Here is a 12,400-nt window from a genome sequence, read left to right as displayed (position 1 = left end):
AGGCCGTTTTGGGCAATAGTCTGGTGTATTCATTTTGATAGACCATGCCAAGATTAGTAGAAAATTTTGTTTGGACTTGCACATGGTAGCGTTTTCTCTATACGACGAGACTTACCTCTAATCGTGTTGGAAGTCAAACCATGCTCGCATAAATTAATCAATGCGATATGGATTGAAGCAGGGAGAAGAAAAAACACAACACAACTTTAGAATCTTTTCATCACAGCATTTCTTTCTATTGCCAAAAGGATATTATACAAAAAATGAGTGAATCTTTACAGTCAGTATTAATCATTGGAGGATCAGGATTTTTGGGACTTCATTTAATAGAACAATTTTATAGACATTGTCCTAATGTGGCAATCACAGTTTTCGATGTTCGTCCTTTACCTGAGAAGTTATCGAAATATTTCACATTTGATCCTTCAAAAATACAATTTTTCAAAGGTGATTTAACTTCCGATAAAGATGTCTCTGATGCTATAAATCAATCTAAATGTGATGTAATTGTTCATTCAGCTTCACCGATGCATGGATTACCTCAAGAAATTTATGAAAAAGTTAATGTTCAAGGAACCAAAAATTTGCTTTCAGTAGCACAGAAATTACATGTCAAGGCTTTAGTCTACACCTCCTCAGCTGGTGTGATATTTAATGGACAAGATGTTATTAATGCTGATGAAACTTGGCCATACCCTGAAGTTCATATGGATGGTTATAACGAAACAAAAGCCGCAGCTGAAGAAGCTGTCATGAAAGCCAACGATAATGATCAATTGCGTACTGTTTGTTTACGTCCTGCGGGTATTTTTGGACCTGGTGATCGTCAATTGGTTCCTGGATTAAGAGCAAGTGCTAAATTAGGACAACTGAAATACCAATTGGGTGATAACAATAATTTGTTTGATTGGACATATGTTGGAAATGTAGCCGATGCTCATGTTTTGGCAGCACAAAAGATTTTAGATAAATCTACAAGAGACGACATTAGTGGTCAAACATTTTTTATAACTAATGACTCACCAACATATTTTTGGACATTGGCAAGAACTGTTTGGAAAAATGATGGTTACATTGATAAATATTACATTAAATTGCCATATCCAGTAGCATTGACTTTAGGTTATATTAGTGAGTTTGTTGCTAAAAATATTTTGAAAAAAGAGCCGGGTATTACACCATTTAGAGTTAAAGTTGTGTGCGCCATAAGGTACCATAATATTGCTAAAGCTAAAAAATTATTAGGCTATAAACCAGAAGTTGATTTGGAAACTGGTATCAACTACACTTTAGATTGGATGAATGAAGATTTGTAATTAGTCAAATGTGGTTTATGAAGATAGATGTTGAATGACAAACAATGAGCATATATGATATTTCTAAAGCCTAAATTGTGTATTATACATATTTAATACATAGCGAAAAGAGTTCCTGTTAGAATAGCACAAAGTATAATTATTGGACTGTTTAAGTACGATGAGGTTAAACACACTGATCCACTTTCTGATTTTGCCGAAATGGTGTTATTAGAATTATTTGAGTGGTTTTGAATTGCAAATGTTTCGTCTTTATCGATAAGCAACTTGATTTTCTTCTTGAGGAATTGGTCTTGTTTGACGTGGCTCTTGATCTCATCAACCTTGTTATGCACTTTACTCTTGAGACTAGCATCATACTTTTCGTCAGCTTCTAACGCTTGAACTGCGGATTTGGAATTTGGAGTTCCCTTCTTTTTGTCAACGAGCAAATCATCTGTCTTTTTGAATGGTAATGCACAAGCATTTATCTCGCTTAATTGAGCACAATCTTGTAGTAAAACCGTTAAAAAGTTTGTCAGTGGATTACCAGGACACAAATGATAACAGTCTCGATCAATCAGTTGTAATGCACAACACTCACAAGCCAAATCGTCTGATTTACACTGGTCCAATTTGTGTAACAACTCATTACAACATGATGACAATTTTACTAAATCATTGGCTTGACATTGTGGATACTTCCGAGGATTAGGATTCAGGTAGGTCCCAAATTCTGGATCAATAATTCGTGCTAGGGCAACTATTGATTGGAGATAAAGTAAAAGTGTTAATAATATCGAGTGGTGATTACGTTGATGCATTGGTCGTATAGTCTTTCAAATCTCTAAAAGTTTGTATCCTTATAGAGAAGAATATTTCTAAAACAAAATGCAAATACGAAACTGTTATGAAAAATGACAAGAATGTTCAAGTTTTTTGTTATTCTAAAGTTGCAAAAAAAAACCCGATTTAGTTTGACAATCCTTCAGTGAGTAAATATTTGATTTCATATCAAAATATAGTAATCAAAAAATAGTGTCACCAATTCCAATCAGCTGTGGCATATTTACACTTGTAATAATTCAACACTGCTAATGGTTCAAAAACAACCAATATTTATCTATGAGGAGCAACTTCCAAATAAACCTAATCAAGCAATTAGACCTATTTTGTATTTAATCTCACAATTTTCCTTTTATTTTTCCATAATAACATATTATTCACCTCTTGACGAGTTGTGTATGGTAATCTCTTTAAGGGTCTTTTTAATCAACCTTCGCTCTTTTACTTTGTGGTTATTTGAATAGTGGAAAAAAGTAAAGAGGGAAAATCGAAACGACAAAGAGAATGAGACATAAAGAGAAAGAGACAAAAACAAAGTGAAATTAAAAATAGCGAGCACGCAGAAAAAAAAAACTCTATACACACTTCAACACCAACAATTGATTAACAACAACAACAACAAGGGTAACTGATATTAAAACAGAAAGTAACAAATTAGCATTCGTTATTTCAAATATTCTTTCATAAACATAATATCAAGAAATATTGATAACTTTAAATTTAGATATGTTCAGAAGTCCTAAGAGATCAAAACAAAAGCAATCCCAACCTCAACCTCAACCTCCACCTCAACCTCAACCTCAACAACAGCCACAACAACAATCTAGACTGCACCATCATCATGTCCCTAATCCTGCTCATTTATTTTCCCATCCATCAAGTCATCGTCAACAATCACCATATCCACCACCTGGACCGGGATCACAGACAAACTCCGGTTACTCCACCCCTCAAAGAAACGGAATGAGTCCGCTTCAAACTAATGTAGCAAGAATGGCTGGACCCAACTCTCCTGCTGGGAGCACCAATTCTGAACAGCAACGAAAATTAACTACAGACAAGATTATTTCCGATTGCTACTCAAAAGTAATAATTGATGGAGGAAGAAAAGTCAATGATGTTTCGTATATAACACATATCGGTGTTATTGAGTATTCACACTACCCATCGGCCCCTCCACCTTCCAATACGAATTTTGGTACAGTTAAACATCGTATACTTGTTTTGTGTAAAAAGAATTCTGGAAGAATGCAACTACAAAAGGGGAAGTATCAAGCTGATAAGAATTTCTACCAAATTGGGAGAACATGGGATCTATCGGAACTACAATATATTAAAAAAGTTGGACCAGAAGGGTTGATTCTACAATTAAACAAAGTATATTATTGGAAATGTGACGAGGATGCTAATCGTGTGTGGAAATTTGCTCGTTACTTAACTCAACATTATGGGATGTTTATGGGGAAATACCCTAGGCTTGAAGGGTTTTCGCTTGATGATTTCATGTTACCTACAATCCCCAAATCTCCAACAACTACTGTACCTAGATCACCTTCATTAAATGAGCCGAATCCTGATCCTCAATTGTTAAAGTCACGTTCATTGAAAAGAAAGAACATGCCGAACCCAGTCTTACCACAACCACCTACTGCACCAGCAACGAAAACCCCACCAATGCCTTCCAAACCGGAAGAATTATACAAAGATATGGACTTTACAGTCAATGGTGCGTTGCCTCAAAAACAAATGAAGGTGATACTGCGTGAGTCGAATGATAGAGGCTTTGCTAGCAAACTTGACCCTGGCCGATCCGTTCATGAACAACAAAAGCCCCAAGGCAGTCACCTGCAACTGGGCTTTAACAGCCCAAGCCAGGATGGTACTCATCAAGCACCTCCACCTAAAAAACACAGTCAACATCCATATTTCCAAAGGTCACCAATGAATGGAACCGATTCTTCCAGTGTTGTTAGTAATGATTCTCATAGCTTTGTTTTTGGTTCAAATGATGATAAAAACCAATCGCGAGAAAGACTGGATAATAGCTCAAGGTCTTCCAGACAACAACAAGGATCCATAGGAACTGGTTCACAGTCCACAAATACCAAGGGTCTGCAAACCAATAGCTATGCGAGTAAAAAACAAGAAAGGGAATCTGTTGCGTCTCAAAAATCTGCAGAAGATGTTGTCAAGGAATTTTCAGAAGCGATCCCACCAAAAAGAAAAATGGCTGCTTCAGCAACAGTTCCTGATTTTGGTGTTGAAGAGATTACCGATGACAGTGAAGATGATCAACGACCTGCTCCTACATTTAGTATCCGTAAGCGCCAGCAGCAAATAAAGGCTCAGGATAAGAAAAATGAAGAGACCCAGAAAGTTACAAATGAACAACCAATACGCCACCACCATGAAGATGCAACTACCAGTTTTGCTGACAAATCCAGTCATTATGACGAGAAAACTTTTGCGTCTCAAAAGGGATTGGGAATTTATCCAGCTGGATCCGGGTCCTTTATTGAGGAATCTACGAAATTGGAAGGTCAAAACAGTGCTAGTTCTAATCTTCAAGATTTACAAGATTTATTATCGTCACATATTGATAGAGCCCAAGAGGATTCTTTTGATTTTAATGATGTCAGTAACGAAAAGAGTGCTGATGACTTGAATGAAATTCCTGAAATTCGTGTAGCTGGCCCATCAAACAATTTGAATGGTGACACAAATAGTTTTGAAGGCGAACCCCTTGAAAAGGGTTTGAATATAGTTAGAAAGTCGGAAACACCAGAGAACGAAAAAGTCAACCCATCGTCTATCATTCCAAAAGACCAAAGAGATGTTGAAGTAGACACATTAATTAATCAGATTGGGTGGTCGGTCAAAGATACCACAGATACTTTGATGAAAAAGTTGAGTAAGGAATTGAATAATAGTAAACAGGATATTGTATCGAAATTGGTGTCAATAGACTTGACCAACAATTCAGGAAATGATATAGGGTCTGCTTTGAATGAAGTGGATAATATGACTCAGATTTTCCAGAAGATGGAGGTGAGATTGAAACTTGTACGAAATGAGCTACAAAGTTCTGCTACTGCTTGAAATGGAGCAAGTCTTTTTATCAAGAGTATAGTAATTATTAAGTTTGTATAGTATAGCTTTAATTAATTAATACTGTTTTTAGTACTGCTTTCTCTACTACATATACAACAAACAAACAAAAGATAAACTTATTTAGTAGTATGCTCCGCGACCGGTATAATCTAGTTTTACTTCAGTTACTTCTTGGTTTGGGTGGGGATCATAGGGTTTAATTTCAGAAATGGGGATAGGACAGCCAGTGGGCCATTTGCTGTCAACAAATATATCCAGCCATTTAACTATAGTATCAAATTTCAAATTGTTGTTTTCTTTAGTAAACTTGAGATTTAGTTTGATCAATTGATCAAAAAGATAATTCAAGTCATTGAGAATTAATCTAGATGAAGGTGAAGATTTCTCGTTAAATGCCGATTTGTCAATCTGCAAACTTGAAACTGAATTCAAGTTAGATAGTATCATCTCATTCTTTTTATTGTTGAATTTCATTCTCACATTGCGAATTATATTTTTGGTTGATTTTGTAGACTCTGTAATGACAGCTTGTTTACTTTGTAAAGATAAGAGACTGAAATGAACCAAACCTAAGGCATGGCCTAATTTGTCCTCCTTGTACATTTGTAAACTTTGAAATAATCCAGCATATCCATTAATGTATTTTTCAATTACATTCAAATACTTTATCCAATGTGAACAATCTAATGTAAAGTCCTGTTCACTTTTTTCCATCCCATTAATCAAATTCTTTATCACTTTTAACTCCTGTAATATGTAGATAGCCACTTTTGATAATGTGGAATTGTTTTCTGTTTGTATTGTTTCTCCTTTGAATTGGAACGAGTTTCTATTGATCCAAGAAAATTTAATCAAAATAACTATTTGAATGGATACTTGAGATATTTTATGAATTATACTCAACAAGACATTGTTCATTTGGAGTTGTGGAGGTTCTTGTTGTTGCACTGGTGGTAAATTCATTGCATATAAAATATAAGATATCCCAGTTTTGTAATAAGACATGATATGTTTCCAATTCTCATTAAATTGCCCCACATTATCTGTTTCCTCGTCAATAATTGCATTGGTCATTTCTGCAGCTTTTTTCAAATATGTCAATGTTATTCCGATAAGTGTCATGTACAATTCATTTTGGGCTGTCCAGGTAATCTTATTGTCGGTGCTTGACCCTAATTTTGGTATCTTCCTTTGTTTTGGAGAGATAACATTTGTCCATGGTATACCTTCACATAGCACAAACGAGTTCCCGGTTCCATTTTGGTCTATATAGGCTAATAAACACTTTAAATACTCTTCTAAATGAATCAAATAGGAGGTGCTATCAGTCACTTGTTGTTGGAGCTCAATTGCTGCTCGTACTGATAACAATTGTGGAGAAACTTTGGAGTTTTTAAATTTTATAGCCACTGGTGGTGTATCTGGTAAGACAATCATTGATGATATATAATTACACAAGTGAACATCAGTGGTCGACAAGGCTATTGTTGTTTAGAATTTAAGCTCACCAAATCAAAACCTATCAACGTTCTTTGATAAAACAAAACAAAGGAAAAAAAAATTAATTAGTTTTTCCATACACACACACACTCAATTCTATCAACACATTCATAAATTTTGATACTTCTTCGACTTCCGATCCAGTGATCTTGATTTCTCCACCCATCTTCATAATGTCGAATTTAAGAAGGTCTGATAATTCAAATGAAAAGTATGGTATTGTCATTGATTCAGGCTCGTCTGGTTCTAGAATTCAAATATACAAATGGACTGACCAAAAATTCGAATTGAAATCTTCCAAAGATCAATCTGTATTGCAATCGCCACCAAAGATTACACAAGAAAAAGGATGGACAAAGAAAATTACACCTGGGATCTCTACATACAACTCAAAAGATAAATTTGGTAGAATTTGGCAAGATCATTATTCGGAGTTGTTAAAGTTCGCTGAAGGTATCATTCCTTCTGAAAAACAACCAGAAACTCCTGTATTTGTTTTGAGTACTGCTGGGATGAGATTGTTGCCGAAAAAGACTCAAAAATCAATCGTAAAGGAGACCTGTACTGGTATCAAACAAAACACCAACTTTTATATCCCTACTGAGAATTGTGAGAATTTTGTTGAAATAATCGATGGATCAACTGAAGGTATATATGGGTGGCTCGGACTAAATTATTTGATGAAACAATTCAATAATTATGATAGCTCACAAGACATCTTGCATGAATCTATTGGATTTATGGATATGGGAGGAGCATCCACTCAAATTGCATTTGTTCCATCATCTAAAGAACAAATCACCAAACATAAAGAGGACCTTTCGACTGTCACATTAAGAAACATTAATGGGGAAACTCAAACATGGGATTTATTTGTTGCCACATGGTTAGGTTTTGGTGCAAATCAGGCACGTAAAAGGTTTCTTAATCAATTAATTAATTTGGCAATTGTTAATGGAGAGAACTGGAATAGTGAAATTAACGATCCTTGCTTACCAAAGGGAGCTTCAATGGAATATAATTACGAAAACAAAAAATATTTGGTGAAAGGAGTCGGGAACTATGAAATGTGTATCAAGACAATATATCCCTTGTTGATGAAGAATATGGTTTGTATTGATGAGCCGTGTCTTTTCAATGGTATTCATGGGCCCAAGTTTAATTTTGAAAAAGACAAGTTCATTGGTATTTCTGAATATTGGTATACTGCCAATGATATTTTTCAAAGTGGTGGTGAGTACAATTTCAAAACATTTAACGCAAAGGTGAAAGAATACTGTGAAAGCAACTGGGATGAGATTCTCAAAAATTCCGAACAAGGTCAATACTCAAAATTAGATCCCGATAAATTCCTTAAAGATGCATGTTTCAAAGCAAGTTGGGTCATGAATGTTTTGCATGAAGGGTTTGAGTTACCTAGAATCGGTTTTGAAACAGAAAAGGAAGATCAGACTGAAGAAGATAAGAAGATAACTAATGCTCACGTTCCGTTTAAATCTGCTGATTCAGTGGAAGGAGAAGAGTTATCGTGGACGCTAGGTAAAATACTTTTATTTGCATCATCACAAATTGAACCAAAAGAAGGAGATACCGAGGCTAAGCAAATTGGTATATATCCTAGTCAAATCTCTGGACATAAATTTGTACCGGGTGGTGTCTTGTTATCTAGTGATGGTGATTATTCGACTGACGATGAAGATGATGATTTGGGTGGTCAATTTAGTCATATACTATACTCGTTAATTTTTGTTTTGTTGTTGTTATTCTTTTTGTTTCATTTTGGGAAATCCCATTTCGGAAGATGGACAAATAAGTTTAGAAGATTTCAAATACCGGTTGAAGTCAAAAGAGCGGTTAATTCAATTGGGTCTAAAATTCCTGGAGTTAGGCATTATTTTGAAAATATTGTCATGTTTCTGGACCTTCAAGATCAAAATATAATTTTAGAAGAAGGAATATTTGATAACACATCGTCTAATAATACCAATTTTAAAAGCTTACAGAATCAACAACAGCCTGCATCTGCATCTGTATTAAGAACAAGACTGGCAATAGGATTAAACGAAGATTCTGGGAATGATCATAAAAGTGGCTCTGCACAATCGCTTTCAAACTTTAACTCAAAGGGGAATAACTATTATAACAAGTCGTTTTCGTCACCAAATAAGAACATTTATATATCTGCCAACAATAGCCGAGAGTCCTTAGCCAGAGCATCTAGTAATGCTTCTATTCCTAGGTCTAAAAGCTCATTAGATTAAATACATAAATACATGTTATGGATAGTTTTTAGTTCATAGATGTTGTAGGGAAAAAAGAGGGAGTGATTTTCCATGTGTGTTTACCTTATGCATTGTCAGTGTTGCGTTGTTTACTTTTGCTGCAAAAAAAATTGTCTATTTGGAGACTACTAGCACAACTTTGAAGCGTAACAAAGATATGAACTCCGTATCTTACATAATATCGTTATCCTAGTATAATATTTTCTTTACGTGTAAACTAATATTTTCATTAATACTTGCCATTAGCGGAGTCGAATTAAACCAACTCAGTCCACAATTATCTATCAACAATGAAACCAAAATTAGCCACTGCCATCAAGCTTATATCAGTGCTTTTGTTATACCCTCTTGAGTGTTTTCCTGCAATAGTGCCTTTCAGAGATTCCATTGAATTGGTGTTTACACCCGAAGATATCAAAAAAAGTACCGACTATGCATTGTGGAAAATTCCTGCTGTGAAAAAGAACTTTAAGACTACGGTCAAGCAAAAACTACTTAATAGATTACTAAACAAAGACCTTCAAGAAATCAATCCGAATCCATATGACGAGGATATTTTTGAGGAACAACAACAAAAAGTGAAAGCAAATGAAATTTCAAACACTTTTCAAACAGTGGAACTTGACATCAAGAAACCTAATGGTGTTATGCGATCAGTTTTGAAAGGTCCATCATCGACAGAGAAAAAGCAGGCAAAGTTGGTTGTCCAAAGTACTAGAAATACACTTCTAAAAAACAATTTCAATGACAATAGAACAGAAAATGAAGTAAAGCTTGAGTTGCAAGAGCTCAGTGGTGAACACCTTGGATATCTGCATCCTAGACGTGTCAAGAATATCAAACATGACTTCAACAAAATGCCCTCAGAAATACACGAAAATGTGCCTGATTCAGATTCCGACAGTGAAGAAGATGAAAACCAAAGTGGTTTACAAAATGAGAAGCCAGTTGATCCATTTTATGACGATTAGCCGGATTAATCATGTGAATGTATTTAAATCTATTGGTCATTTTTAAGTCCACAATCCCACATTTCTAGTGTTAGGAAAAGATTTCTTTCTTGAATTGTTGTAATACATAGTACAAGATAAAGGAGATTAACCACAGAGATATGGCTTACAGTTTCTACCCTGAGAACTTTATATGTCAAAAAATAGTTTATATGAACTTCTGGATAAGCATTCCTTAAATATTATAAACTATTTGTTCAATATATTATGACAGATTGTGCTACTTTGAGTGAGACATTGTTCGCCAAATAAACACGACCTTATATTTCTCTATTTTTTTTCTCCTTCTCAAATTGTATTTACGGTCTCATCGCACAATGCATTTTTCATTTTTGGTAATTTTTTTTTTTTGGTTTTTCAATACAAATTATACAGTACTCTACTATCACTAATTGAATACATAACAAGTATTGCCAAACATGAGAGTGAAGAAGCCAACATCCAAAAGAACTACCACTCGTATGAGAGAAGGTATCAAGAAAAAAGCTGCAGCTAAAAGAAGAAAAGATAAAAAAATCGCAAAGAAAGACGTTACATGGAAATCAAGAAAATCCAAGGATCCAGGTATTCCAGCCAGTTTTCCTTACAAGGATAAAATCATAACAGAATTGGAAGAAGGTAGAAGAATCGAAAAAGAAAGAAGAGAACAATTAAAATTACAGAAACAACAAGAAAGACAAGAAGCTTTGGCAAGAGGAGAAATTGTTGAAGACGATGATGAAATGGATGAAGATGACCAAGAAGAAGGAGATGGAGCTAATGGATTAGCTGCATTATTGGAATCAGCTCAACAAGCTGCTAAAGATTATGATGGTGAGGACTATGAAGACAATGAAAATGAAGACATGGTTGATTCTGAAGAAGATGTGGAATATGAAATTAGTGATATCGAAGATACTCAAGACGAAGAGTTTGGGGAATTGGAGAAATCACGTAAAGCTTATGACAAAATTTTCAAAACAGTTGTCGATGAAGCTGATGTTATATTATACGTTTTAGATGCCAGAGATCCAGAATCTACGAGATCAAGAAAAGTAGAACAAGCCGTGTTGCAAAACCCAGGAAAGAGGTTGATTTTAGTTTTGAACAAAGTCGATTTAATTCCAACTCATGCTTTGAATCAATGGCTTAATTTCTTGAAATCATCTTTCCCTACTGTGCCTGTCAAAGCTGCACCTGGTGCCACTAATTCTACATCGTTTAACAAAAACTTGACAAACTCCATGACATCGGATGCTTTATTGAAAGCATTGAAGAGTTACGCTAGTAAATCTAACTTGAAAAGATCAATTATTGTGGGGGTTATCGGGTATCCAAACGTAGGAAAATCATCAATAATAAATGCATTAACCAATAGACACGGAAACAATTCCAAAGCTTGTCCTGTTGGTAACCAAGCTGGTGTCACAACATCTTTAAGAGAAGTTAAAATTGACAACAAGTTGAAAGTGTTAGACTCACCAGGTATTGTGTTCCCTGATGAAATTGTAAATACCAAAAAACAATCAAAGACACAGCAATTAGCAAAATTGGCTTTATTATCAGCAATCCCACCAAAACAAATAGTTGACCCTATTCCAGCCATTACAATGTTGTTGAAAAAATTTTCCAAAGACACTGAGATGGCTGATGGATTGAAAAACTTCTACCAGTTGCCACCATTGCCATCGAGTGATTTAAATGAATTTGTCAAACATTTCTTAATCCATATTGCCAGAAGCAAAGGAAGATTGGGCAGAGGTGGTGTTCCAAACTTAGAGTCTGCCGCCATGTCTGTTTTGAACGACTGGAGAGATGGTAGAATAATTGGGTGGACTTTACCAAAAGCATCTAAAAGTGCTGCTGGTGTTTCCTCTGAAGAAGTTGATTTGGATGCTCCTAAGAGTTCATTAAGAGGTGAAAAAGAGCCACCTAAAGTTGAACAAACTACTATTGTTTCTACTTGGGCTAAAGAATTTGATTTGGATGGTCTTCTAGGTGATAATTTTGGTCTTCAATAGATTATAGGAACCAAGCAATAGTATGTATATTAGTTGAATAAATGAAAAGAAAGAAATTAAGAAACTGTAAAGGTGTCATCAATCATTCTATTCTCTGATAGAAGATTCGATTTTATCTGTTAATTTGGGAATACTTGATAATTTGTTGGCTATACCAAGATGCTGCACCAATAGCTCTTCATGATTACGTAGCAACTCATTTATTGGTTCTTTCAAGTTTGACATTTTTTGTGTGAGCACCAGGTATGGGTTACTTGTATTGTCGTGTATATTGCTGTTTTCTGTTGATTGAGACATATTGAAGTATTGGAAGTATCTCTGGTGTTGTATTGCCTGGTGTAATTATTGAATAAACA

General features: G+C 35.0%; 8 protein-coding genes across 8 annotated transcripts; 5 read left to right on the top strand and 3 right to left on the bottom strand. All coding sequences in view use genetic code 12, as the record gives it.

The window, feature by feature from the left end:
• Positions 1 to 263: 263 nt before the first annotated feature.
• Positions 264 to 1,316, top strand: ERG26 (sterol-4-alpha-carboxylate 3-dehydrogenase (decarboxylating); the record flags this gene model as incomplete). The annotated part of the gene is made up of 1 exon (XM_710471.1): positions 264 to 1,316. The coding sequence occupies one exon, from the start codon at positions 264 to 266 to the stop codon at positions 1,314 to 1,316; it is 1,053 nt and encodes a 350-aa protein (XP_715564.1).
• A 92-nt stretch (positions 1,317 to 1,408) lies between these two features.
• On the bottom strand, positions 1,409 to 2,119 carry PGA43 (Pga43p; the record flags this gene model as incomplete). The annotated part of the gene is made up of 1 exon (XM_710472.1): positions 1,409 to 2,119. One exon carries the CDS (start codon positions 2,117 to 2,119, stop codon positions 1,409 to 1,411), a length of 711 nt encoding a protein of 236 aa, XP_715565.1.
• A 748-nt stretch (positions 2,120 to 2,867) lies between these two features.
• Positions 2,868 to 5,240, top strand: SEC3 (GTP-Rho binding exocyst subunit; the record flags this gene model as incomplete). Its single annotated transcript, XM_710474.2, has 1 exon — positions 2,868 to 5,240. The coding sequence occupies one exon, from the start codon at positions 2,868 to 2,870 to the stop codon at positions 5,238 to 5,240; it is 2,373 nt and encodes a 790-aa protein (XP_715567.2).
• A 132-nt stretch (positions 5,241 to 5,372) lies between these two features.
• Positions 5,373 to 6,689, bottom strand: CAALFM_C406240WA (uncharacterized protein; the record flags this gene model as incomplete). Its single annotated transcript, XM_710475.1, has 1 exon — positions 5,373 to 6,689. The coding sequence occupies one exon, from the start codon at positions 6,687 to 6,689 to the stop codon at positions 5,373 to 5,375; it is 1,317 nt and encodes a 438-aa protein (XP_715568.1).
• A 236-nt stretch (positions 6,690 to 6,925) lies between these two features.
• Positions 6,926 to 9,013, top strand: CAALFM_C406230CA (apyrase; the record flags this gene model as incomplete). The annotated part of the gene is made up of 1 exon (XM_710476.1): positions 6,926 to 9,013. One exon carries the CDS (start codon positions 6,926 to 6,928, stop codon positions 9,011 to 9,013), a length of 2,088 nt encoding a protein of 695 aa, XP_715569.1.
• A 311-nt stretch (positions 9,014 to 9,324) lies between these two features.
• CAALFM_C406220CA (uncharacterized protein) lies at positions 9,325 to 10,005 on the top strand (the record flags this gene model as incomplete). The annotated part of the gene is made up of 1 exon (XM_710477.1): positions 9,325 to 10,005. The coding sequence occupies one exon, from the start codon at positions 9,325 to 9,327 to the stop codon at positions 10,003 to 10,005; it is 681 nt and encodes a 226-aa protein (XP_715570.1).
• A 458-nt stretch (positions 10,006 to 10,463) lies between these two features.
• Positions 10,464 to 12,044, top strand: CAALFM_C406210CA (RNA-binding GTPase; the record flags this gene model as incomplete). The annotated part of the gene is made up of 1 exon (XM_710478.2): positions 10,464 to 12,044. The coding sequence occupies one exon, from the start codon at positions 10,464 to 10,466 to the stop codon at positions 12,042 to 12,044; it is 1,581 nt and encodes a 526-aa protein (XP_715571.2).
• An 87-nt stretch (positions 12,045 to 12,131) lies between these two features.
• Positions 12,132 to 12,341, bottom strand: CAALFM_C406200WA (uncharacterized protein; the record flags this gene model as incomplete). Its single annotated transcript, XM_019475395.1, has 1 exon — positions 12,132 to 12,341. The coding sequence occupies one exon, from the start codon at positions 12,339 to 12,341 to the stop codon at positions 12,132 to 12,134; it is 210 nt and encodes a 69-aa protein (XP_019330940.1).
• Between the last annotated feature and the right edge of the window lie 59 nt (positions 12,342 to 12,400).

This window comes from Candida albicans, chromosome 4, assembly GCF_000182965.3.
Source record: "Candida albicans SC5314 chromosome 4, complete sequence".
In the NCBI taxonomy this organism is placed as follows: Eukaryota; Fungi; Ascomycota; class Pichiomycetes; order Serinales; family Debaryomycetaceae; genus Candida; species Candida albicans.
Note: the sequence above shows the minus strand (reverse complement) of the source record. Positions and strands in the feature narration are given on the sequence as shown.